This window comes from Gallinula chloropus (assembly GCF_964237585.1).
Source record: "Gallinula chloropus genome assembly, chromosome: 13".
Classification (NCBI taxonomy): Eukaryota; Metazoa; Chordata; class Aves; order Gruiformes; family Rallidae; genus Gallinula; species Gallinula chloropus.
The window spans coordinates 12599728-12626589 of record NC_140098.1 but is presented as its reverse complement, the minus strand read 5'-3'; the positions used below and the strand labels follow the sequence as shown (position 1 = coordinate 12626589).

At 52.2% G+C, this 26862-nt stretch overlaps 2 protein-coding genes and 1 long non-coding RNA gene across 5 annotated transcripts in view; 1 reads left to right on the top strand and 2 right to left on the bottom strand.

Annotated features, from left to right (window-relative positions):
- Window positions 1-26862, bottom strand: part of LOC311196741 (protein NDRG4-like) — a gene marked incomplete at both ends in the record, with an annotated part of 721213 nt that overhangs the window by 555184 nt on the left and 139167 nt on the right.
- On the bottom strand, window positions 1388-6417 carry LOC311196745. Of its 2 annotated transcripts, XR_014617599.1 has the most exons (4): window positions 6305-6347; window positions 5285-5442; window positions 4122-4228; window positions 1388-1654 (listed from the first exon to the last, which is right to left on the bottom strand). It is a non-coding gene; the product is annotated as an uncharacterized lncRNA (long non-coding RNA). The 2 variants fall into 2 exon arrangements; XR_014617598.1 differs by lacking the exon at window positions 5285-5442 and having other exon boundaries at window positions 6305-6417.
- On the top strand, window positions 6358-13425 carry LOC311196742 (DNA replication complex GINS protein PSF3-like). 2 transcript variants are annotated; one of them, XR_014617597.1, is made up of 5 exons: window positions 6358-6654; window positions 8081-8314; window positions 10513-10762; window positions 12009-12098; window positions 13182-13425. XR_014617597.1 is itself a non-coding variant. In XM_084270364.1 (4 exons), exons 1-3 carry the CDS (start codon window positions 6481-6483, stop codon window positions 10741-10743), a joined length of 639 nt encoding a protein of 212 aa, XP_084126490.1. In that variant the 5' UTR covers window positions 6358-6480; the 3' UTR covers window positions 10744-10762; window positions 12009-12388. The 2 variants fall into 2 exon arrangements, 1 of the variants encoding a protein (XP_084126490.1); XM_084270364.1 differs by lacking the exon at window positions 13182-13425 and having other exon boundaries at window positions 12009-12388.

Genomic DNA, 26862 nt, shown 5'->3' with positions numbered 1-26862 from the left:
AGGGATTTCCTTTGCCAGGAAACAGGCAACACTCCAGCTGTCTCCCTAGGTGCTTTTCTTGCCCGAAGCAGCACTCACTTAAAAACATACCAAGCAAAAGGTCCCAAACCAAAGGAGCCAGGATTGAAAGACATACCTGGCCTGAAACGTCCCCAGGGAGCCCACAACCCTAACATATACCCCATCCTTAACCCTAACCCTTTACCATAATCCTGATCCAAACTCTAACCCTTACCCCTAACCACTAAACCTAGCCCTAAACCCTAACCCCAACCATAACCCTAACCCTAACCGAACCCTAAACTTAACCCTAACACCTAATCCAAACCTTTACCCTAAGCTTAACCACTAACCCTAACCCTATCCCTAACCCCAACCCTAAACCTAACCCCTAACCCTAACTCAAACCCTAACCATAAGCTTTACCCAGCCCTAACCCTAACTCTTACCCTAACCTTTTGGATCCATTCCCCACTTCTGGAATGCTGCCTGGCCCTGCCTGGCTGGATCATGTGGAGTGTGGGGAGAGAAACAGCTTCTTCTGTCAGTGTCTCTCCACTCCCTGGCACCCACAGTCCTGCAATAACCTGCGCAATGAGACCCACATCACCACTCTGAGCCACCCGGGCACCAGCATCCCCAGCTCCTGCTCCCTTCTGGGCACTGTCAGACACAGACAGAGCCCACAGGGGTTTTTCTTTCCATGCCAGACCCTTCTGCTGGTGCCTTCAGCTCTCAGACCCCAAACATTCAGCAGCAGTGGACAGAGAGGCTGGAAAGGGTCCAGAGAAGGGCCACCAAGATGACCCAAGGACTGGGAAGCATGCTGTATGAGGAAAGGCTGAGAGAACTAGGTTTGTTCAGCTTTGAGCAAAGGAGGCTTAGGGGAGACCTTCTCACCATGTTCCAGCAGTTAAAGCACAGCCCCCCAGCCCTCAGGGAAATATTCCCAGCAGTCAGCCCCACTGAAGACATGAAGTCATGGAACCAGAGATTTGTACAGTCACTGTGGTTGGAAAAGTCCCTTTCAGATCATCACATGCAGTGTGCTGAGCAAACAGTTCCTAATGGAAAAGTCGGTGGTAATTCAGTGTGTGCCTGGAGAGGCAAAACCATGGCCAAGAGATAATGAACACCAAGTCCCATACATGGTAGGAAGAGGTCTGTCCAGCATCTGGAGCCCATGTTAGCTTGCCCTAATGTGCCCCTCTCTGGGGGCACGTGGTGGGTGCAAAGGGATCTACTTTACAGTGTCACCACAGGTATCTGGACTCCCTCAGCCACTCTCTTCATGGTAGTGGTGAAGACAGAGTAGAGCCCAGCATCCAGGCTCTGGTAGAGGAGAGGACACATGGACACACGCACACATGCAGAGCATGGCTTTGCTGAAGGGGTTTATTGATCATTTGAGGGAAATGGCCCAGGGATGATCATCTCCTCATGCCTCTGGAGGAGAGGACAGGAAAGAACCAACTCTCATCCTTTGTCTTTGATCAACCCCACTCGTAGGGAAACTGAGACCTCACCAGTCACTGCAATGTCCCTGGTGCCAGGAAGTGATGGTAGGACCGAAATGCTCTAGAATTCCTCAGACTGGATGCCCTCCAAGTCAACGTACATCCAGGACCTTATTTCCACTTCCTTCCCAGAATGCCTAGGGAAGAAGAGAGAAGCAGTGGTCTGAATTAGACAATGGCTGTAATTGAGACAGAAGTGTTTCCAGTCCCCCCAAGCCACGGCTTCCCACCGGTCTGAGGGGAAATACATTTTCTCCCAACCAGCCCCATTCCTCCAAGTTTCACTGGGGATACCTGTTCGTGAAGGGACCAGTGGTGGGGATGGATATGACTCCTACTCTGCAGAGCTGCCCCCCAGATGGTGGGTCCCAGTGACCCTGACCCCTAACCAGCCCTGCACTGGCCAGGTTTTTGCAACAGGTCACCAAAGTGTCCCCTCACTGCCCTTGTCCTCACCAGGCCAGCGCTGTCCCTGAGCAGGATGTGGCCATTCAGAGGGACACAATGAAGTGGGTGCTTGTCCTCAGGCAGAGATAATTGTGGGGAAAGAATTCCCCTGGCAAGAGAAGGAGTGTTTGTCCCCACAGCATCTCTGATAAGGCGAGTTTGCCTTGGGCCTGTGGCACAAGGAACCCTTTCAGCAAGCTTGGTGCTTCACAAGAATGCCCAATGTGGGGCATTAAACCCTGGGGTGTGGGGGGGTGAAGCAACCTGGTTGTCTGGGCTCCCTCAAGCCCTGGAACGGGAAGAGCCCAAGGAGGAGGACAGTGATGGGGGGACTGGGGAGGAGCAGGTCCCAAAGCAGCAAGCACCCCTGGGACTCCCTTACTTCCCTGGGGACAGGCTGGAGCCCAGAGGTGGGGGCAGTCCCAGGGGAGCAGCATGACAGCTCCTGGTGGCAGGGGAATCCTGTGGGAGCGGAGCTCAGAGCAGCTGAACTGATGGAGCTGTGTCCCAGGGTCACCGTGTCCCTTGCCCTGTGACCCCCTGCCTGCCCTGCAGCTAAGCCAGGCTTTCAGGGGTGTTTCCTGCACAGCACGCTGATCACCATCCTGGGGGACTGGGGTGCATCTTTTACCAGTGTTTTGTAAGGGCAATGTGGGATGGTGTGCCAGTGGAACTTCACTCCATCTGCCATCACTGCTCTCTCCAAGGATCACAGAATTGTAGGGGTTGGAAGGGCCCTCAAGAGATCATTGAGTCCAACCCCAAAGGATGCAAGTGCCCCAAGGAGCAGAGGGAACAGCCAGTACCTCTGTGAACAGGGACATGCTGGTAATGACAGTGGGCATATTCTGGGTCAGGAAGCTCAGGCACCCCTGGTTTGCCTCCCTGTAGATGCCCACAGCTATCAGAAGAGACAGCTAACAGGATATGTCTGTGCCTAGTTTTTTCCACCTCTCAAGAAGACCAGCATGTTTACTGGTGGTGTGAGCGAGCCCTGGGAGGCAGTAGGGCCAGGAAGGTCTCAGTCAGGAGATGCAGCACACACTGACATGTCTCCTTTGGTAGCTGAGGGTCAGAAGTAACCACACTTCTGAGTGACCAGCCTCAGTCCATGGGGCTGTGAGGAAAGCTGGTTGCTATGAGATCTGAGCTGGGAATCACAGGCTGGTGGCAAAAATCTGGTTTGGGATTTGAAGTCAGTGGGAGGTTTGCTGGAGTTTCAGTAAAACCAAGGTGTCCCTGGTCTTGTTCCCATGATGACACGGGCTGCTGTGGTGGCTTCACAGAAATAAAAATACACTGCTAAGTGGGGCATGAGAACTGAGCCTGGCTGGGATTCCTCACTGACATTATATGTATTTTTAAGGATTATGGATAGATCTTTACAGGCCACTAACTATAAACAAGAGATCTGTTGTGGATCAGTTGGGAAAAGATTGAAGGTAGCTGACTTGAATATTTGCTTGGAAATGGTACAAAGATTTTCCTCTTGAACTGCTCCTGCATGTGGCTAATTAGGCAGCAAAGTGACACAGCCTTAAGGATCCTATTTGCCTTTTCATTTCCTTTCACAGCAGTGGAATGCTGTGTGTGGAGTTAGGCTGAAAGCAGTGCTGGTAACACATGGATGGGTTTAGTTGTTGCCCAAGGACTTTTCAGTTCATACTGCCCTGCTAATGAGAAGCTGGGAAGGGACACAGCCAGGACAGGTGACCCAAACTGGCCAAAGGGGCTATTCTATACTATGATGTTATGCCCAGCATAAAGGGGGGCTGGTTGGAGGAGGAGCAAGCAGCTCCAGAACACACAGTTTTGCAGACAGTCTGGTTTCAGGATGGGTCTGAGCTGTGGGGTTCTGTGAGAAACTGCATTGTGTATCACCAGTTTCGTGTATTTTGCTATAAAGCTGTCATTGTTATTTTCTCTCTTTCTCTGCTGCCCCAGTAAACTATCTTTATTTCAACACCTGAGGTTTGGGGGGGTATTTTGAGGTTCTTCTTCCTCCCTCCCCCCAGTTCACCCCACACACACCCTCTTAGGAGGGAGGGAGCGGCTGCGTGGTGCTCAGCTCTCAGCTGGGGCAAAAACATGACACTCACCAACCAATTTTAGTGAGTGTAACATCTTTCCCTTTGTGTTCTTTCAACTGCAGAGTACCTTCAGCTTTCTGCACCTCCATGTCTTCTTCCAGCATCACATGTGCCAGGCTGAAGCATCTTGGGGCAGGGGGAAACAGTGCTCTTCTTTCTTCTTACCCCTGCACCCTAGGAAAGAGAGCATATTCCATTTGCATAGTTCTCTCCTCCCACTTACAGTCCAAGCTTTAATATTCAGCATAGAGATTTGTTTCTTAAACCCAACTAAGCAGGGAATATTTTCACCAATTCAATTCAGCAAATTATAACTTTATCAGAACTGCCCTTTAGAAAAAGCTTTTGAAAATTGCTCTGTGTGCAGGGACTGAAGGGTTTTTCTACAGACAAAGACTTCAGCTTCCATTAAAAAAAAACCCAGAAAAACAACACAGGACAATAGTTAACACTGTAAACTCTAATACAATGCCTGTTTTCTCTAACATAGATAAAAATTCAGCTCCTTACAAGAAATAACCTTTTACATTAAATCTCTTTTGAGGAGCATGCATCTCCCTTACAGGTGTTGTTAGGATTTAATGTACCTGGCTAATGAGAAAAGGGGACAGTCTAAAATCAGCAGTGTGTGGATGTCACAGTGACAAACACATGTGCATGCATTTTCTGCTGCTCCTGGGTCTCTATTTCTGCTACTTGTTGAACAAATGACTGGCATTTAGATCTTTGCAAACCCAGCATGGTTCACAAACCCCTGACATTTCTTTGCTGGATGGATTTTTATAGCTTATTCTATAGTGGTACCTAATGGATGTGGCAGTGAGGGAAAAAAGTGCCCAAGGTCAGGCTCTAATATGAAGTGAAATTCAGATAAAAATGGGGGGATCCCCAGTCTTTACACTTATACAATCAGTCCCAGAATTTAACACAAGGTTATTTGATTCTGCCATCAAAATATGACTCCAGTAGTTATTTTATAGCACTAACATATGTTACTTTGGGATGGGCACAAACAGTTAACACAGGAAGTTCCAGCTGAACGTGAGAAAAAGACTTTAGTGTGAGGGAGACAGAGTGCTGGGACAGACTGCCAAGATAGGCTGGGAGTCTTCTCTGGACAGATTTAACCCCCCACACACCCCCATGACTTGATCTTGTGCAACTTGCTTTAAGTGCTTTAGCAGGGGTGGAGATTTGGGGGGGGGGGGGGGTGTCCCTTCCAAGCCCTACCGCTCTGTGATTCCATGTCCAGGTTTCAGCAGAGGTAAATTTTCTTTTCAGCAGCTGGTGCAGTGCTGTGGTTTGCTTTTAGGGTGAGAATAACATTGATAAAGGATGTTTTTAGCTTTTGCCAAGCAGTCAAGGCCTTTTCATCGCCTCATGCTGCCCTGCCGAGGAGAAGAGAGAGGGGGGATGACAACAAGCTGTGAGGGGACACGGCTGGGACAGACTGCCCAAAGGGACAGTCCATACCATACACTGTCATGGTCTGTATTTATAATATTATCACTTTCCTGTTTAACTGTCTTCTTCCTGACCTACAGCTTTACCTTGCCCTCCCCAGCCCCACAGCGGGGATGCGGGTGAACGGCTGCGCGGCTGCTTGAGCTGCCGGCTGGGGTAAACCACCACAGGAGCCAACCTCTCATCGCAGCCACATCCCTCAGCCTGAGCTTCTCCTCTGAGCAGTGACCCGTGTCCTCAGTGGCCAAGAAGAAACACCCGGATAACTAACGAACTCTGCAAGTAGCATTCCCCGGGCTTCTCACACAGCTAATCGGAGGGTTCAGGTGAGTGCATCTGAGGACTGCAGGGCAAGCCCCCCCCGTCTGAAGGGTGGGATGCTGCGGTGGGTCGCTGGGGCCGCTCCCTGTCGGGGCCCTGCCGGGGACAGGGCAGCAGCGAGGCGGGGCGGTGCGTGTGTCCGAGGTGCCCGCTCACCGCTCTGCCCGAGGCCAGGCGTGCCGGAGGTGGGCCAGCCGCGAGGGGCTGCCCAAGGCCCGCCCTGGAGGCGGGCGCACGGCCGCCTGTCCCTATACAGGCTGCCGGCGGTGGCGAAAGGAGGCCGGGCCGGCACGGGCGGGACAACGGCAGCGCCCAGCCCGGGGCTCCGCGAGCTCGCAGCGGAAGCCCGAGGTCTGCCCCGGCCCCCGCCCCGGCACAGCGCCTGCCCGCGCTCTGGGGCCTCCAGGCAGCGGCGTCTGCGCGGCCGCGGCCCTCCTGGGGCGGGCAGGGGCAGGGAAAACCCACCTCGGAGCCGACGCCGCTGCGAGACCCCCGCAGCCAGGCTGACCCCCGCCGCAACTTCCGCCGGGTCAGGGGTGGGACCGGATGGCGCCACAGCGCATGCGCGGCCATGCGCTGCCCGGCGCGGGCGGAGGGGTTTCGGGGCCGCGCGGGAGCTCGGCGGGGCCGCTCGCTCGGCCATGTCCGAGGCGTATTTCCCGGTGGGCCCCGGGCTGGGCCTGGAGGAGAACTTCCTGTCGCTGGACGACATCCTGATGTCGCAGGAGAAGCTGCCGGGCCGGGCGGAGAGCACTCTGCCGCGCCTGGCCTTCGCGCTGGGCCAGGGGGCGGGCAGCGGCGACGCGATCCCTGAGGTGAGGGCCGGGGGGAGGCGGGACTACAGCTCCCAGCGGCCGCCGCGCGGGGCGGGGCCCTGGTTCCCGTGAGGGCTCCGCCTGCCCCGCTGGGTCTGGGGCCGCTGCCAGGAGATGGGGTAATCAGTGGGGTGGTGAATGGGGCTCCCTCTGGCTGGCGGCCGGTCACTGGTGGGTTCCCAGGGCTCCAGTTCAGGCTGGTGCTTTGTAACGTTTCCATAACGGGCCTGGGCTCAGGACTAGAGGGTGTCTCAAGGGAATCTGCAGATGGCACCGAATTGGGAGGGGCTGCCGACCCCGCTGAGGGTGGGGAAGCCTCGCAGAGAGGCCCGGACAGGCCGGAGAGCTGGACAGGCACCAGCAGCACGAAGTTTAATGAGGGTGAGTGCTGGGTCCTGCCCCTGGGAAGGGGCGACCCTGGCTGCACATCCAGCCCGGGGGATCAGGCGCTGGAGGCCGTGTGAGAGGGGTTTGGGGGTGGAGAGCGAGTTCCCCACGAGCCAGCAGCGTGCCCAGGCAGGCAGGAGGCCAACCCCATCCTGGGGTGCATCCAGCCCGGCACGGCCAGCCAGGACAGGGGGGGATTGTCCCGCTCAGCGCTGCGCTGGGGCGGCCTCACCTCCAGTCCTGAGGGCAGGTTTGGGCACCACAGGACAAGAGGGACATAAATCTATTGGAGAGTGTCCAGAGGAGGCAGCGAGCATGGGGCAGGGTCTGGAGGGGAAGGAGAGGCTGGAGTCCCTGGGTTTGTCCAGCCTGGAGAAGAGGAGGCTGAGGGGAGACCTGATGGGGTCTGTGGCTTCCTGCCAGGGGAGCGAAGGGGCAGCGCCGATCTCTCTCCTCTCTTTGGGGACCAGGGACAGAACCCAAGGGAACAGCATGAAGCTGCACCAGGGGAGTTTTAGGCTGGGTGTCATGAAGAGGTTCTGTACTGAGAGGGGGGTCGGGCACTGGCACAGGCTCCCCAGGGAAGGGGTCAGAGCTCTGGGCAGGAAGCATCTGGGTGGTGCCCTCAGTCACATGCTTTGGGCTGGGCCTGTGTGGAGCCAGGAGCTGGACTCGATGGTCCTTATGGGTCCCTTCCAACTTGGGAGATTCTAGGATTCTATGAAATGCATGCTTCTAGCTGCTTTTTTAAAAGGTGGTATTATTTTCACTGCGTGCATTTGGCATATTTTTATTTTTCTCTGGTGTTTAATGATCTGGTGATGCAACATCAATTAAAAAATCCACTTTCAGAAGTGTACAGTCACAGCGCATCTGAAGTGTGTCTGGTTTATGTTGCAATTACAATAGGCTGTTCTGGAAGCAGAATTGATGTTTTGTAATGCTAGATCTTTATTAATTAAGTTCACTGCCTGCTCTGGAGTTGCTTTATGTGTAGTTTCATGGCAAGGGCAACTTTTGGTATGTATTGTTCATGCAGGGATCGAAGCTGGAAATACCTCTGTGGCTTGCTAAAGGGCTGCATGACAGCAAAAGGAGAATCATTTTTGTGGAACTGCCAAAGATTTACAAGGAAGCCTGGAGGACAGTGTTCAGCGCTGATGCCAATGTGGTTGATCTGCATAAAATGGGGCCCTACTACTATGGATTTGGCTCCCAGCTTCTGAATTTTGACAACCCAGAGAATCCTGAGATAGCTCAGACTATCTTGCAGGCAAGTATCTGAGCTGTGGCTCACAGCTGGAAATGTGGGTTTATGTTTTTCCATCTTCCTCTTGTTTGCAGCTGTTCAGTAGTCTTCCAGAGAAATATCCTGGTTTAATCCAAATGACTCTTTGATTGGAAATGGATTTCTGGCTCAAGGTGTGGGGTGGCCCTGTTGAGAGCTGCAGTCTGGTGATGGAAGCCTCAGGTCGGCATCCAGGAGTGTAATTATAGTCTGGAGTTTCCACACTGTGAATATGGTATTTCATAAAATCCTGTAAAACAGGACTAGAGGAAACATAGGATTATTTAATCATGCCCTTGCTGCTGAGTGGAATTAATTCACCCTCTATTATTTTTATTTTTCTACCTGGTGTTTAGAGCTCTGTAATGATGAGGCTTCCTGCTGCTCTGGGCAATCCGTTCCAGTGCTTCGCCATACTGACATTAGAAGGGTCCCTTTAATGCCTAATCTAATGCTCCTTTGCTGCCTCACAAGTTCTATTCTCTGTCTCCAGCAAGGTAAATACTGAGGGCAGGTTATTCTCTTCCTTCCTGCAGCAGTCACAATTCATTTGGTATCTCTCAGTGGGTTGTGCTTTCCAGTGTGGTACCCCATGCTGAAACAGGGGAAGGGTGTGAGGAAGCTGAGAAGGAGAACTGACCGAATCCCCAATCCCTGCCCCTCCCTGTGCCACAATGTGGGGAGAAGGGAGCAAGTGCAGTCTGCTGAGAAGGGGGGTGGGAGGAAGGTGCTTTAAGCTCTGGCCACACTTCTCATCCCCCGACTCTGGTGTCCCTGGGGATGCAGGGCAGAGACATCAATTGGAGAGTTTTCCTTCCTTTATTCTGTGCTGAGTCTGTTCTGCCCGTGACGCTCCTTACAGGACGATCTATCCCTGGCCTGAGCTCCACTCCTCAGCCTCTCAATATGTATTTTCTCCCCTGTCCAGCTGAAAAGAGGAGTGATGGAGCAGCTTTGGTGGGTGTCTGACTGCCAGCCAGGGTTTAACTACCACAAAAAGACAGGTCCCATCTTTGTCTGTTTCTGGACTTGTGTGTTCCTTGAGCTTTTAAAGATAACCACTGACAGCTCAGAGATTTCTCCAACCAGTTCTCCAGGTAGTCTGGAGTGACTGTTACTGGCTTTTTCCCTTTCTTGTTTTTTTTTTCCTTTGTTCCTTAAGCAGAGGCTGATGCAGAGAGGCTTTAAAGCATTGCTGTATTCTTGGGGTTGTGCACTAAAAGCTTGGAGGTGACCACATCTTTCCTTGTCTTTTTGCTAGACATCTCAGGAAAAAGCCACATTAGCACACGTCATTTGTTGACAGAAAAATCCAAGCATGCAAGCTACGCTTTCTCCTTATTAAAAGCAAACAAGAAGGGACTAGTGCTGGTTTAAGAAATAAAACACAAAAAAATGCCCCTCTCCCAAATATTCTGCAACTGTAAATGTTATTTGGTTACAAAGTCAAAATGAGAGTTACGAATTCATCATACATATTCTATAAGTAAGTATGTAAAGTTTACAATTCTGATTATTCTAAAATCAGCTTCTGAAATAACAGCACAGCTCTCAAAGAATTTTGAGAAGAGTTTTGACAGCTTTCTTTTATTATTATTCCCAAAAGCAAAGATAAGGAGGAAAATAAAAAACATGTCTTGTTGCATAGTTCTCTAAAATGCTGTTTATTAGTTGTCTGTCTGGGGGTTTTGGACTTTTTTTGTTCAGCATACTGAATGTTTTTCAGTGGGGGTTTAGTTTAACTTCCAGGCCTCTTGGAAGTTGTAGCTGGTGCGGTCCTGTAGCAGGTGCTGTGGCATGAGAGTCATTCCACGCACTGGAAAGCCACGACTGCTTGTGAAGTGAGAACAGATGGTAACTGTATTACACCCTCTGCTTTGCTCAGACTGGTCTTTAGAAGAGGCCAAAAGCCAATTCTATGCTTGCTTCTCATCCAGTGTATCAGGCACTTGCTCTCTCAGCTGAGGCAGAACGTGGTTTGTCTTTGTATCCAAGGCTAACAGGTGCAATAGGTCTTTGTACCCAAGGTTAGTGGGTGCTACGCTGTTTGCAGACCCTTGACTAGTTGTGAGCTAGAACCTGCACCTCTGCCTTTTTAATGTTGAAAGCTTGGGCCTCTAGCATTGGAACTGAAGAAGCTGCTGTGTCTGGTATCTGTCAGTAACTTTGCTTACCTTCTTCAGACATTTATCAGCCGTTTCCGTGGTATCATGGACTCCTCTCAGAACGCCTACAACGAAGACACGTCGGCGCTGGTGGCTCGGCTGGATGAATTGGAGCGAGCCTTATTCCGAGCTGGCCAGAAGGGGCTGAATGACTTCCAGTGCTGGGAAAAGGGACAGGCTTCTCAAATCACAGCTTCCAGTCTGGTCCAGAGTTACGGGAAAAGAAAGTTCACGGATACGGACGGTTAAAACCCTGAAGAACATGCAGGTGCAGTGGGGGACACCAAGAGATTTACAGCCTGTCTGTCACACAAGAGAAAGATTAGTCAGTTTTGGGGAAGGACAGTCTCCCTGTCCATTAATGGGAATTCTTATCTGTAACATCTTCAGATGAAACTAGTGCAAGTTTTAAAGGCAGATGGCCAGAGTATAAAACCGGATTGCATCACGTCACTGGATAGATGTACAGCTTATCAATCCTGAGGATTTGCAGTTGAAGTGTTTCTGGGTAGCTAAAGGGTATGAAAGGATTTTCTGAATGGGTAATTAATATTTGTTATTCTTTATCTTCCAAATTGATATTTTACAATACTGAATCTATTTGGGGCAAAAAAAAACCCACAAAAACTTTGTATTTCATCTTGCCCTTCCCATTCCAGCCTTCTGGGAACTGCTGTTTTCAGGTTCCCTGTTCTTTGGAGACCCCCCAGTGATGTGGGGAAAAAAAGTGGTACAAACCACACAGAATTTTTTCCATTTCTTATACATTGAGATGGAACATGTACTCTTTGTGAGGCAGGAATGTGTTTTTTTGCTGACACTTGTATACAGTGTAGATGCCCTGAAGAAAAATACCTTTCCTAACTCATGTAGCGATTGAATTGGTGGGACGGGTCTTGTGTGGCCTCATCCTTTGTATCTCTCCCTTTCAGTCCTTGAGGGGTGCATGGGGTGGAGAGAGTTCTTGTTTGATGCAAGTGGCTTTTGCAATGGATGCATCTCTGTGATGGGTGTTAAGCTCTTCTATGTGTTTTACAGAGGAGGCTACAAAGAGTTAGTCTAGACTGGATCAGAAGCAGCACTGTGTATGGAAACTCTCTCCCATTATGAACCTCCAAGTGATCTGTTTTCCCATAAGAAATTCTTCTGAATGCTAAATTTGGGTAATAGAAGGGACAGAGCAAATGAACTGAGTTTCCTTCCTTCTGATCCATGTAAATGATCCCAGCTAAATAATCCTAGTAGATGTCATACTAGGCAGTTGGAACTTGCTGAACAGCACAGTAGTTTCATCCCATGTAGATGCCCTTAAGACCAGATTATCTGAAGTCCCACTGAAGTGCAGGCAGAAGACAGATGGTTATCGCTGTAGGATGTAGATCCCCCAGTCATCAGGATGGTTTGAAACAGTTATTAGACATCTTAAGGGTGTTTCTAAGCATGTGTAGAAGGGAAACCTTGCAGAGTACCAGCTGGCAGTGACACTGAGCACTTTCTCTCCTGTGGGATTGCAGGGAATGACAGCAGTACCCAGATCTCAGCAGAGTTGTTACTGGACTCCCAGATGCACCTGGCTATCGGATGGTTCAAACTGGACACCTCAGGTACAAAGGGTACGTGGCCATTCTGTGGCCAGAGGAGTGAAAGCTCTGCCCCTGCAGCTGGTGAGAGGGGGCAGTGTGCTGGCTTTTGCATCTCTGCCTCAGTTGCCCAGGGCCCGCTGTCCTGCCACAGGAGACTCACTGGAAGCTGTGCCCGGCAAAGTATTTCAGGTACAGGCGAGATCAAGCGCTGCTGCACTTGGTGACTGAATGGCACTGAACAGTCTCTGTGCTTTCATGGAGCTTTTGTCTACTGCCTGTTTCTGGATCTTTTAAGTTGAATAAATACTTTGTAATGGGATGCACTGAATGTAAAATGCTTGTTGTTAACTGCCCCACAGCAGAAAAATTAGTCATAGATTGGTAAGGTCTCTACAAAACCATGGCCATGACACACAATGCAGTCCTGCTTTTACCTGTCATTCCTCTGCCCTTGCAGGTAACGTGGTCAGGAGCCACATTTGTGCAGTCATGTGAGTGTAGAGGTAGTTCCTGTGACTTGCCCTGTGTGGGTAACAGCTGCATGCTGGCGTTGTGGGAGCGATGCTGCCAACCAATCAATAAGCTATCCATTTGATAAATGGCATTTTCTTGAAGCACGAGATGGATAGAGGCGGCTCCACGTCACCTCAGCTGTTGAGTGGTGGAAAGTGGCTGGGTCTGTATTTGTCCCCTGCTGCTGAGTGCTGTAGCATAGATGTCATGTAGCGTGTCAGAGCTGTGTCCAGCAGAGCTGCAGGGACAGCAAATATTAACTCCATCTGCAATGAGAAGTGTTTCTGAAATGGAAGGATTATTTTAATGAGGTGGTGACTTTGAGATCTAGTTGGTTTGTAACCCGAATCATTACTTTAGAGCTGACAGAAAACAATTCTTAGTCTGCAATGTCACTGGCTTTTTCTAAGCAGACAGTGACATTTTTAGTAACCCTGAGTGTTTAGGAGCAACCACCAGTCAGAGCCTGAGAAACCCCGATCCTGTGATTTTGAATGACAGTGTGTTGTTAGTAGATTTGGTATCTGTTGTTTTGCTTCTGCTTTTTTCCTGGTTTTTCCTTGCTGGCTGGAATACTTTTCTTCTGTCCAGACACAGAACAAAAGAGCGCTCCGTACTTTTTATGAAGGCAGACTGTCCTTGGTGGCTGTGCTGTGGCAAGCTTTGAGCTGGAGGGGTTTGAACTTTTGTATTTTCAGAATGGCACAATAAATCCTCGTTACTGAGCTCTACAAAAGAGGTCTGAAATGTACTTTCTCCTCATGTCCATCAACTTGTAAACTGGACAGCTGCTGATGTTTATGAGAAAGCAGCCCATAGACACATTTTACAGTATTGCCACAACAGTTTTCATTGCAATCAAATAAAAAATAGGCAAAAACTGAGGTGCTGCTTGTTTGTTTGGGGATTTGTGGCCTGTTTTGAAAAGGAGGTAGGAGCTGACCTGGCCTGGTCCTTCCCCTAAAGCAAGGAGTTGGACTTGATGACCGTTATGGGTCCCTTCCAACTTGAGACACTCTGTGATTAGCCCTGTCTGACCCCTGTCAGGATGATGTTTGTCCAAGGAGGCCGTAGATGCTGCTTCTGCCAGGAGAACCCACAACTCCCTCCGCAGGCCTGGCTGCAACGGATGATGAACAAAGCTGGAGCTACTTGTGCACTGACAGACTAGGGGACACAGTCAGTCAAGCTTTCCTTTTGGAATTGTTAGTGGAACTGAAAAATCTTCTTCATCCAAGTTTGACATTAACATCTCTTAAAGCTCTCAGCTCCTCTTGTCCAGAGAAGGGCAAGGAAGCTGGTCAAGGGGCTGGAGAACAAATCTTATGAGGAGCGGCTGAGGGAGCTGGGGGTGTTCAGTCTGGAGAAGAGGGGGCTGAGGGGAGACCTTCTCACCTACAGCTACCTGAAAGGAAGCTGCAGAGAGGAGGGTGTTGGTCTCTTTGCCCAAGTGATGGGTGACAGGACGAGGGGAAATGGCCTCAAACTGTGCCAGGGCAGGGTCAGATCAGACATTAGCACCGAAAGGGCTACTGGGCACTGGAACAGGCTACTCAGGGAGGGGCTTGAGTCAATATCCCTGGATGTATTTAAAAGATGGGTAGACGAGGTGCTTAGGGATATGTTTTAGTAGCAGACAGGTATGGTTGGACTCGATGATCTTAAAGGTCTCTTCCAACACAATGATTCTGTGATTCTGAGGCAATTGTGGAAGCTTCATCACCTGTTGAATACAAATACCTCTACAACCAGCACACACACACACACTTTCTCACCTATCTAAATTACCCTTCCATGCAATGCTCATGTTTGTTCCTCAGTTGCCTCTGCACTAAACACTGTCTTAGTTTGTGCTCTGGCATTGATAATATGTTTGCTCAGCAGAATGAAGTGGTTGATTGTTTCTGCCAGCCTGGAAGCAATCAGTGCTGTCATTTGGACCAGCAGCAAGAAGTGTTTTGAGAACTGGCATACTGTTTAGTAGGTCACACTGGATAGTTTCTTTCCCCCTTTCATACATGATTATCACTGAGACTAACAAGTGCACAAGCAATGTGACTTGGTACACAGTGATCACCATTGCAGTCTTTACCATTGCCATCTGTTAATTAATACTATTTTGTGATTGCTGCAACACAGAGAAGGAATTTATTTATAGATCTTAAAAGCTTGAAGGGGCTTTTCATTCTGATACGTGTGGATTTGAAAACTGGAATTGTTTCTTAGTGGATGAGGGTCCTTGTCAGAAACCCACTGAAGAAGCCTGTGTGTTCTATTTGAGAGAAGAGGTGGCACCTGAGTTAGGAGCACAAGTCTTTCTGGTCTTGATCAGTGATTTTCTACCCTTTTTATTTTTTTGAAACTATTACAAGAGCTTCATTCAAAATGTTAACTGAACCAGTTGCTGAACAGAGATGTGATGTATTTCAGTAGAGGCACGGTGTGAATGCTTTCTTTGCACAGAGCTGCTTCTGTCCCCAGATGTGCTTTTTGTAAAAGTCATTGTCTGCTAGCAAAGCACATGGCTCAGGAGTTCATGGCTTTATTTTAAAAACAGCAAGTCATCTAGCACTGCCTCTGCCTGGCAGGAGGTAGCTCAAAGCTCAGTTTCCTGACAAATGGAAGTAAGGCTCCCTTATTAAGAGTGTGTTTTGTGCTCTGGATCGTAAGCAGCGTCTTTGTTACAGCAAATAACATCATCCAGATTTTCCCTGCTCTGCTGCGCCTGCCAGATGCTGCTCAGAAGCTCACTCAGTAAGTGCTTGTCAGCTAAAAGATTCCCCTTCTCAGAAGTCACTTTGGTTTCCTTAATGGGTGCCATTAAACATTAGCTAAGACTAGTATCTAAGTAAGTTTCTGGTAATTTTGGAAGAGTAAGTTAAGTGCTTTCTTACTGTCTGTCTGGCCTACCTGAATCCTATTTGGCCCTGCAGTTCTGAGCCCACGTTTCTCCTCCTGTTTCCTGATCTTACTGCTCAGAAGGGCTTTCATGAGAGGTGACGGCAGCCTAAGCAGAACTGTTGGTAGGACTTGGCACAAAAGCTGGTGGAAGGGCAGCAGATCACCCTGGGTCAGCATGTCACAGGGATGATTAACAGGTGGAAGGCCATGAACAATTCCATCTTCTGATGGTGTTGCTTTGCATGACTGGCTTGGGGAGCTGAACTCTAGCGGGTTTACAATGTGTTTTCTGCTGATGAGACAATGTGATTTGAGTCCAGAGTAGGCAGTCTGCTTTTGAAAGAAGCTGTGCCAGCCTGGACATCCCTCACAAGTGTTTCCTAAGTGAAGACCATCTGAGTGCTTGCACTGAGTCGTATCTTCTACCGTGGTGTCGCTGAGAGCTACATCTCGCATCTAGGCTGAGGGGCCTTTTGGGTGTGGAAACAGTCTGATGGGCTTTGTTCTGAAACTCAGTCTGATGTAGTGTCAGCAGGATCCGGGGGATGATGTGAACCCATTAACGTCCCATGCACATCACTCCGGAGAGGATGCCAACCTACCGTGGCTGAGCTGAAGCTGAACATACTCGTTACTGGTGTATTGAGTTTTTATCTAGTGTATCATGTTCTCTGATTCCCTGTGCACAAATCAGCCTCATGTCTTCAGCACTAGGATATTTCTGTGATGGATTGGGGTCAGCGAAGCTGGAAGCTTCATGTTGCGCTCCCCGCCGGAACAGCATCCTCATTGACACTGCCTGCGCCCAGGTAGGAGCTCTCTGCCCTGACCGTGTTACGCGATTCTTGCTCCTTCTCTGCCGGCGTCTGCAGTAACCTCTCTGCTGGCTGAAGGGCACTGTTGGCTTTTCCCAGTAGTTCCCAGGGGAGTTTGAAACTATAACCAGAGAAAAAGAGGCCTGGGAGGGCCTGTGTATGCACTGCTTGTCAGCAGCCAGCAGAGGGGGCACTGAGCTTACGACGTTGTTTTTGTGCGGCTCCTACTGCAACTGTAAGTTAAGTTGTAGGTCGCAAGACCCTTACTTGGCCTGCGAGATGAAAGGAGGTGTCTGTGCGACCTTCGGTTCCATCTGCCAGGCAAACCCACAACCATGTTCGTTTAAAGCGGAGTTTAGGGTGCGCTACCTTGTCCTGGGCAAAGAGTGGCTGTCACAGCTGGCAGGGCTGATGCGAGTGAATTGTGGCAAGCAAAGAAGCTGCCGAGAGCAGGGAGCAGAGGAGGAGATGGACAGACACTTGGCTGTGCCCCTCCAGGGAGCGCTGAGCACCTGCCTGAGCAGGTGCGGGACTCGCTTGGTGCTGAGGTGGTCAGAGCAGCATGGCGACGGGCTGGGCAGGGCTGGGCCGCAGGAGCTCCTGCCTGCCTCAAGCTGCCGTCTCCTTCGCAGAGTGACTTGTGTATTCCTCAGCTGAACACCTGGGAAGTGGGGTTAGGATTGAGGCTCTGTGTGATTAAGGGCCGTGACCTGGACAGGCTGGGGAGCTGGGCCGTGAGAAACCAAATGAGATATAATAAAAGCAAGTCTTGTACCTGGGAAGGGATAATGGCTGGAATCGGTACAGGCTGGGGGTGACCTGCTGGAGAGGAGCTCTGAGGAGAAGGACCTGGGGGTCCTGGTTGATGACAGGTTGGCTATGAGCCAGCAGTGTGCCCTGGTGGCTGAGAGAGCCAAGGGGATCCTGGGGGGCATCAAGAGGAGTGTGGCCAGTGGGTCGAAGGAGGGGATCCTCCCCCTCTGCTCTGCCCTGGTCAGGCCCTACCTAGAGTGTTGTGTCCAGTTCTGGGCTCCCTGGGATAAAAAGGACAGGGATCTCCTGGAGAGAGTCCAGAGGAGATGATTAAAGGAGTGGAGCATCTCCCCTACGAGGAAAGATGAGTGAGCTGGGACTGTTCAGCCTGGAGAAAAGAAGGCTAAGAGGGGATCTTATTAATGTTTATAAATATCTCAACTGTGGGACATGGGGGGAAATGGCCAGCTCCTTTTCAGTGTCTGTGGGGACTGGACAAGGGGCAGCGGTTTCAAGTTGGAGCACAGGGAGTTCCACACCAATTTGGGGAAGAACTTCTTCCTGGTGAGGGTGAGGGAGCCCTGGGACAGGCTGCCCAGGGGGTGTGGAGTCTCCTTCTCTGGAGAGATTCCAGCCCTGTCTGGATGCCTACCTGTGTGACCTGTCCTAGGACCCTGCTTTGGCAGGGGACTGGACCTGATGAGCCCTGAAGGTCCCTTCCAGCCCCTACAACTCTCTGATTCTGTGACTCTCAGAGATCAGGAAGGAAAGAGAGCAGCAGGTCAGGTGCACATCCACTTGCTGGCTGCCTGCCTGAGCCCAGCACTCACCATGAGCCCCCCCCAGCAATTCAAAGCCCTTCTTCCAGGGACAGATTCAACATCCTGCGGGCCCTGGGTGCCGTGGACAGAGTGGTTCCCATTTCTACAGAATGTCCTCATGAACTTGTGGGACAAACGAGAGATGGAGAGAAGTAGTAAAGTTGCACCTGCCCTCTTCTCAACCGTTTGTTGCCAAGGAGCAAGAAGAGCAGCCTTGGAGAAACTGCCACTCGTGGTAGCTGTGGAGGCATCTGGCCACAGGAGAAGCGAGCCTGGAAAGGCAGAGGGTAGCAGCTGCAGCAGGGCCTTTGGGTCTGCTTGGGCAGGAGAGATGAGAGGTGAGAAGAGAGGATAGGAAGCACACAGGAGAGGAAACAGGGAGTATCTGGAGGCTCTCAGGAAGCAAGTAAGCATTTGTGTGGTAGTTTCTCATTGGAAAGAGTCCTGAAGTGCCTCCACTTAGCTGTAAGTGGTGTAACATCTCAGTAAATAAACTTTAGGGGCCCTTCCAGGCTGCAAATCATTGCAGGGTTTGTCGGAGACCAAGGACTGGTGTGAAGAGAGCTGGAGATGTGTGAAGAGGTAAAGGACAGGAGGCAGGAGCTGGGGAGGGACCTCGGGGAATGAAAAAGAACCCAGATGGGGCTTGAGACAAGGTTTGAAGATAAGGAAAGATGAACACAGTGAGCTTTGACCTGCCCCTGGGCACTATTTTCCATGGAGTATGCTTAAGAGGTTTTGCTTCACAGGCTCCTGGGAGCCTCTTCTTCCCTGGGCACCAAGGGCTGGCCAGGCTTTCCTGCACGGGAGCCTGGCAGAGCTGAGCCCACACCATGGTTCTGGGGGAGGGCTGTGTGCCCGGGAGCCGAGCAGCACAGAGAGCAGCGCCCTGCCGCTGCCGGGCTCCGCTGTGGCTCTTGTGGAAAGTTACAAGGGGTGGCACAGCCTCAGAAAGCCAAAGCATTTGTTCTGTTTTCTGAAACACTTCATTAACGTCAGTGACAATGCCAGCAGGTTCCTGAGATGAGTGTGCTTCTATTTCTGCAGTGTTCCTGCTCGTGGCAGGCTGCCGAGCAGTGCCAGGGGGCTCAGTGTCCTTTCTGTCTGGATGGGCAGGACACACTGTGGTCTTCTGCCTGTCATCCGCCTGTGAGAAGCTGCATCACTGCAGCTCCTCACAGTGCTCCCCCACACTGAGGGTGAGCTGGACCTCCCTCAGAGTTCCAGCTAGCCCCGTGGCAAGGCAGAAATCCCTCCTTTTCCCCGAGGTGCTGGACCACAGGCAAGGCACGGGCAGCCCCCGCGGGGGCTGAGCAGTGTTTCGGCCGAGGAGCGTGTAGGGATGTCGATGGAGTTTGCAGAGCACAGCGTGTGCTGCCCCAGGGTGGTCTCTGGCGCTGCCTAGGTGGAGGTGCAGGGTTCCAGGCACCGCGTGTCAGGGGAACGTTGTGCTGATGGAGCAGGTGAGGGATGTGCAGAGTGCTGGGCAGGGCTGCAGCTGCAGTGGTGCATCCTGCTGTGTCAGCCTGTGGCGTCTCTGGAGGCACAGAGAAGGCAGCTGCGTTCCCTGGGGAAGGGGAAGTTTCTCTGCTCATCAGCTCAGCCCCCTTGGAAATGCCAACCACGGGGCCTGCTTCTCCCCAGCTGCAGCTGGGAGGTGTAGAAGCAAAGCAGCAGCCCAGGACCAAGCCCGTTTCATACTGTTATTGTCTCCTCAATGTGTTTTTAATGCCAGATGTTGTGGTAGCAGAACGGTGTCACTCATATGCAGTGCAAAATGCTGTTGCCCCTGTTTCAAGCTCAGGTTCTCATTGACAATTGTACACTGAAAGCCTTTTACTCTTAATTAGCCCTATGACATGGAGGGGAGACCCCAAGGCTTAAGACTGCTTTAAAGCTTGTAAGATCTCTTCTGTGTATGCTAGGATCCTGTAAGATTAGAAGAAACCCAGCTTCATCATATGAAATCCTAGTTGGCCTTTAGATGAGCTTGAGATACTGTAACCCTAAAGATGGTCCTGGACTTCCCCCCCACACACACACTTTCTCTGTGCCTAGAAATGGACAGTGGCAAGGAGATGCCTCCTGAAGTTTGCTGTTCTATCTCTGTTGTGATACAAAAAACGTGGCAAAAAGCAAATGGAGCCCAACCTGCGCTTTCAGCTTGTGTGGGTCAGAAGGGTGTCCTGTTTCTAGCTGTGCTCTTGGGTCTCAAGGACTCTGCATTCTGCATACATAAAGCACAAGCACAGGGAGGGTTATGACAGACCCTTACAAACAGGAGGGTTTTGCTGCTCGTAAAAGGCAATCTGTTTCCCTGACTTCAGACCAAGAAGCTGCCTGATGCTTGGGATGCAGTGTGGGGTTTTTTCCTCAAGTGCTAGAGCAGAAGGGGAGTGAGAAGATGGCCACACAGCAGCACGGTTCTGCAGCTGGGGTGCTTGGCAGTGGTGTGCTTGGAAGGAGGCAGTAAAGCAGATTCAGAAACCAAGGCACCATTGAGCCAATCCTTTTTTGGAAAATGAGCCTATCTTGGGCAGGCTCCCATCGCAACCAGGAGGTAAGGTGAGTCTCTTGCCTTTGGCAGTTGTTTAGATGGTAATAATTGGTACCTGGGGGGAGAAGGGGAGCTGATGGATCTTGCAGCAGGACTGAAAAGTGCTTTCCATGCCTGTGGGTGGCTGAACCACCACTGTTACTGCTGGGGAACACCCTGGGGGCTGGGGTCAGGGAGTGGAGGGCTTGAGGCCTTGGTGGGAGTCATGGCCTGGTGATCATTAAGAGAATGACTGTTGGAGTCACGCTCTTTGCAAAGGCTTTCAGAGGAGAGTTCTCCCTCACCTGTGCTGGTGGAGTGGAGCAGAGCCCAGCCAGGTGCAGCCTATATTTTCCTGGCAGGGCTGTACTTTGTATGGCCCCTATGAATCTGGGCTGGCTCCACTGAAATTGGCACAGATACTTCAAGTTTGCACCAAATCAGTGGGGTTTATTTCAGTTGTGGTGGATTTACCAAGACCTGCCTGGAGGCTGAGCTGTGACTTTTCTGTTTGGTTTGGGCTCTGAGGTGCAGGAATGCAGCTCTAGCTGCTTGGCTGTGGGTCTATCCCATACTGATGTAGGCAGAAGGGGTTGAAGAGATCATCCCCTGCCTGGAGAGCCAGACCTTGATGTGGCCACGCTGCTCCCAATGAGCAAGCACTGCTCTGGATTTATACCAGCATCCTCCAAGTGAGGCCCTCCCTGTGCAGCCCTGGGGGTGCAGTGGCATTTAGCCTCCAAGCATCTCTGCAAGGCGATCCCACCCTCAGCCCCAGAGTCTCCCAAGTCCTGGCTGAAGGCTGTGCTCTAACAAGATGTTCTCAGGGCAGGGTGGTATGGGGAAAGGAAAACTGCTGAGAATCAGGTTTTGGGAAGAGCTTTGTGGCTGAGACCGATTTAATCTCCTTAGCAATTGCCTCAATCATAGAATCATCGGGATGCTAATTAATTGAGAGGCACTAAACAGTGGACCTTGCAATGCTTCCTGGCTTTAAGTGGAACCCTTTTGGGTTTGGCAGTTGTGGCTGGCTGCTCTCCTAAGAAGCAGGTCTGCCTAGGGGCTCAAGCCCTTCCTGGGGTGCCTTGGAAGCCCCCGCTCTGCTGGCTGGGGTGTCTGCACAGCAGTGATGTCATACCATGGCTGTGTGCTTGCACACAAGTGCCCACAGTGGCCTCGGGCTCTTGGACCTCACCTGAGGGAGCCAGCAGACAGGGATGGCTGCAACCCACCAGACCCCTCACTCTGCCTCTCCCCAGCCTCTGGCCTGGAGCTGGTCCCTCACCTCCACCCTGAAAGCCCACAAGGTGATTAAGCCCAGCATGTTAATTGGCTGCGACAGCTCATTTTCCTATCTTGTATTTAGTTATTGATGGGGTGCGTGTGACTGGATTCACAGTGAAGGTCAATGCCAGGCTGGGCCACAGCCCCTTGTTTGGTCCACCCTTGGATGTGGGGTGGGGCTCCCGAAGCTCTGCCAAGACCAGCTGTAAACCCACTGCACAGCCAGCAGCAACAGTCAAGCACAGTTTCACCCTGGGGGTGTGCAACACCTTGCTGCAGGAGGATGTGGGGACTGGAAGAAAAGTGGGTTTTGAAAGGGTATCTGGAACAAGGATTGGATTTCAAGCCCCCAAACTGTGAGGATGCGCAGGCCTGGTACCCAGCCCTCCTGCAACAAGTTTGAGGACTTCATCTTGGTTTTGTTCTGTGTTTCTCTTATAAGGGACTGGGCTAAAAAGGGAAGAACAGGAGTAGCTGGCAGGGAGGTTGTGTTGGTTTCACCCTGACTGGAGGCCAGATGTCCACCAAAGCTGCTCCATCACTCGTCTTTTCAGCTGGACAGGGGAGAAAATACATATTGAAAGGCTGAGGAGTGGAGCTCAGGCCAGGGAGAGGATCATTCCACAATTAGTGTCATGGACAGAACAGACTCAGTGACACCAGAGTCGGGGAATGAGAAGTGTGGCCAGAGCTTAAAGCCCCTTCCCCCCACCCCCCTTCTCAGTAGACTGCACTTTAGGGCAGGATTTCGCTCCCTTCTCCCCACATTGTGGCACGGGGGGGAAGGGATGGGGGGAATGGGAGTTTGGGTCAGTTCCTCATGAGATGTTCTCCCCCTTTGCTGGGGGGGGATTCATTCCTCACCCCCTGCCCCACCGTGGGGTCCCACCCACAGCAGACAGTCCTCCAGGAACTTCTCCAGCATTGAGTCCTTTCCCACAGGGCTTCAGCTCTTCCCCAGCTGCCCCAGCGTGGGTCACTGCTATGGGTGCAGTCAGCAGTCACAGAATGTCTCCCAGTCCCTCAGGCCCAGACTGCTCCAGCCTGGTCCCCCCCAGGGTCACAAGTCCCCCCAGCAAACCTGCTCTGGTGTGAGGCCTCTCCATGGGCTGCAGGTTTCACTGCCAGGAGCTCGCTCCAACACAGGTCACAGCATCTCCTGTGTGTCTCCCCCTGCTCCAGTGTGGGGCCTCTCCCCGGGCTGCAGGTGGGGTCTGGGCCTTTTCCATGGGCTGTGGGGGACACCCGCTCCACCATGGGTTTCTCCAGGGGCTCAGGGGCATCTTTCCCTCCAGCACCTGGGGCGCCTCCTCCCCCCCTTCCCTGTCCTTGGTGCCTGTACAGCTCCTCACACCTTCTCACTCCCTTCTCTGGGGCACAAAGCAGCTGCTGGTGGGTTTTTCCCCCTCACTGTGACTTCCAGAGGTGTTGTGACCATCCCTGATGGGCTCAGCCTTGGTCAGCAGCGACTCCTGCCTTGAGCTGGCTGGTGTTTGCTCTGTGGGGCTGCAGAGAGCTTCTGGCTGCTCCTTGCAGCAGCCGCCCCTGCAGCCCCCTCCTGTGCCAGACCCCACTGTGCAAAACTACAACAGAGGTACATGCTGCATGGCTGGGTCCATGCTCCTGATGACAGGTGGGGTCTGGGCTGCTCTGAAAGGGGAGCTGCTGAGATTGGGTGCCTCGAGCTCAGGTGGGCATGGTAGACACTGGAGGGGCAGCAGTCTGGCCATCCCGAGTGGGTGGATCTGCAGGCAGGGCAGCTGGCAGCTATGTTCAGGGCAGCTGAGCCTGTTCAACTCCCCAGCATTACCCGAGTTCCCATGCTTTTGTCCTGGCTAGGTGTTGGGTGCCTTTAGAAAAGGACTGTAGAAATATTGGCTCCTGCTTCCCATCCTTGGTGGGTCAGAGAGTCCTCGAGTGTCCCCATGTCCAGACAGGCACAGGGAATTTGATGGAGGCTCTAGAGACAGCAGCAGTTGCTGAGTGAAGAGGCAGTGAAGGATATTGGTGGGTTTTGGTTAGAAGCTCCAAAATCCGGCCTAAGGAACTCACATGTACTGAATGTGCCTTTCCAAGGAGCTGAAGAGCTGAGAGGAGGTTTATGTTTCTCCAGAGAACCATAAACCATGTGAGGAAGGAATGAAGACCTGCCTTTGTGATGGAGAGGGTTGTGGTGCAAAGGGGTGATGCTAAGAGTTAACCTGCTGTCCAGGGACAATGTGTGATGGTGCTTTTGGCCAGCCCCTCTGCCTTTCTCCTGAGCATCTGCCAGGTCCATGGCCCAAATGCAGCACAACAAGAGAGTGCATTAATGAAAAGCGTGATGAAATCATTAGGATCGATGGATCCCCCCAGAGCTAAAGGTATTGATCAGCTGTGGGCCAAGGAGAAGGTCAGGGGCAGAGCTGGTGGGGTGCAGGCAAGGGGAGCTGGGTATTTGGCTGCTCCTGTGAAGGCTTTTGGGACAAGCAGGCAGGAAGGGCTGCAGGTGGCTGCTCGGGCCCCATCAGATGCCTTCTCCTGCCTGGGCAAGGACTGTCTCTGCTGCAGCCTGTCCTATGTGTGCTGCTCTGCCTTGCTCTATCCCACTCCTGACCTGGCAGGGAAACCGATGCCTGGAAAGCCCCGGATGTGTCTCCTGTGCTCCTGTCCCCACTGTTTTTGCCTTGTGCTTGGCTCTCCCTCGCATGTGACAGCCTTCCCTTGTCTCTGCTGCCCACCCAGGAGCCTGGGCCAAGGCCCCAGCCTGGCTCTGTCTTGGATGTGCTGATGAGGTCCTGGGAGTTTGGGCAGTGTAAGCAGAGCAGGCTTGGCTGGGCTGGATCGGCCTCTGCCTGCACAAGCAAAGGAGTCCCAAAGCCACCCAGGGCTGCTGCAGCCATCTGTGAAACCCACTGAGAGCCCCCCAACCTTCAGGCCGGGCTTGGGTTTGAGCTCATTTGCACGGGCAGCTTGCTGATGCATCTACTTCCAGGGAGAGGTGCCCATCCCACCAGGCTTCCCTGCAGCTTGAGCACAGAGGGGACAACCTAGATCCAGCCTTGTGTGGGGATCTGAGTGGGAAGGAGGGTTGCTGGCCTCACCTGTGCTTGCTTCTTACCTTTCAGATGTTGGAAGCCAAATATAATCTGCTTTCCAAAACCTTCCCTGACAGCCTCAGGGCCCCTGCTCCCCTGTGAAAGGGGTCTGCATTTTGAGACCCCAGAGCCCTCAGCAGCCCATCCTGGTCATGCTTCAAGGAGACATTGGCATATGCTTGTGTGGCTCCCCGGTGCCCAGGCAGGATGGGACCTCCTCCCCACCTGGCTGAGCCGCACAGGACCAGTCAGTGGAGAGGTGCAGCCCATGCACACCTGGTGCCTGCGTCCCCAGTGCAGCTGGTGGTGACTGGGCAATGGCAGAAATGCTGAGAACAATGGAGTCCTGCTCCATCACCCTGCCCTTCCTTAAACCATCGTGGCAGCTGCTAGCCAGAGAAGCCAGCCCTTGGAAATGGCATTATCCTGCTCTCCAGGAGAAAGTAAGGGCGGGTAAGGTTGTTCTGTTGCAATGGGGGCTGTATAATTGAAAATGCTGATTAATGCTGCCTTTGAGAATGTGCCAGTCTCTGGCCTCAGAGGAGAGGGCTGTCTCTGCTCTCTCTCACCCCTGTCGACTTGCTAAGCGCATCGGCACCCTGCAGTCGGTCTCTGAGCAGCTCGGCTCTGCTCTGCTGACAAACATTTAAAGCCTGACTTGGCTCTGAAGAGGGGCTGTGGCAGCAGTGGGTTTGGTGGGGCCAGGCTGCTGCCTGCATGCACGGCCGGGTGGGGAGGATGCAGGGAAGGATGGAGGGGACTGTGTGAGTGAGAGGAGCAGGAGGTTGGCCTTGGAGGCCTGGAGGCCTAGGCAGAGGGGCTGCAGGGGGGCTCTGCAGGTGAGGATCTGGGCAACAGCACCTGCAGAAGCACTGTCTCCAGGCCTCTTTCCACAGCTCCTGGTGCCTCTCTTTGCATTACAAGGTACTCTTGTTCAAAGCAGCACTTTTGCTGATGCTAAGAGACCTTGATGCCACATTAAGCATCGTTCATTTTGCACCTCTGCTTTGAGTGCCTTTCTCTGCTTGTCCTGGTGCAGCTCTAAGGGGGCAGTCACGCTGCAGTGCAGGGGAGGTTTGCACCTGCTTTGGTGCCTGCAAAACCCAAGGAAGATGGGTGAACCCTTCCATGTTTTCCATGTATTTTGGTCAAGGTTCTGGTGCTCCTTGAGGTGGTTTGAGACTTTGAGGTGGAGACTCGGGGATACTCAGCTTGTCTGTGGCTGCAGTGGGCTCCCCAGAGCACAGAGCAGCAGAGCGATGCCCTCAGCACCCACGGCTTCATCCTTTCTCTCTGCCCCTCCTGGGACAAGGTGTGTCTGGGGCAGGGGGGAATGTTTGTATCCACCAGGTCTGCCAGATGCATCTGACCTCCCAGGACGATGAGGAGGTGTGCCTCTCCATCTTCTGCTCACTCAGCAGCAGGGTATCTCCCTTGGGCTCTCCAGACCCAGTGCCCAAGCTGAGATCAGGGTTGACTGGCTTCAAGGGAGTTCTAAGCAGTGAAGTGCTGCACACATGCTGTGGGCACACCGAGTGCCAGGGCCAGATGCCTCCCTCTGCACATCAACAACTCTGCCCTGCTTGGCCAGTCGTCACAGCTGATGGACCCAGCCCTTCAATTCCAAACAGAGGCAGCTTTGGGAATGGCTGATAGCAAAGTCCTTGGGACTGCCTTGTTCCCTTGTTCTTGGCCCAAGAGTACCAGATGAGCCTTGGGAATTTCTCTTGGTGGGTTGTAGGGATTTTTTTTTTCTTTTTTTTCCTGGCTTGTAGACAAAATCCTCCAGTTTCCCTAGGCAGAGGGTCTGTGAGCACAGGGTGAGCAGGGTTCAGAGCAGCTATCGCACTGGTGCGTGGCTCGACCAGTGAAAGGAAGGAACTCAGGGTCTGAATGAAAAGAGAAGCTTGAATGGGGCCCAGGCCTATTAGAGGGAGAACATCTTGTTAGGGCAGAGCCTGCAGCCAGAATGGAAAATTACTGGTGTGGAGGGCAGGAGGCAGCTGGGGGTCTGGTGTCTTGCCAGCCCTGGCACATACTTTGTGCTGCCGTGAGGGACCAGATAGGGCAACAGCACATCCCTGC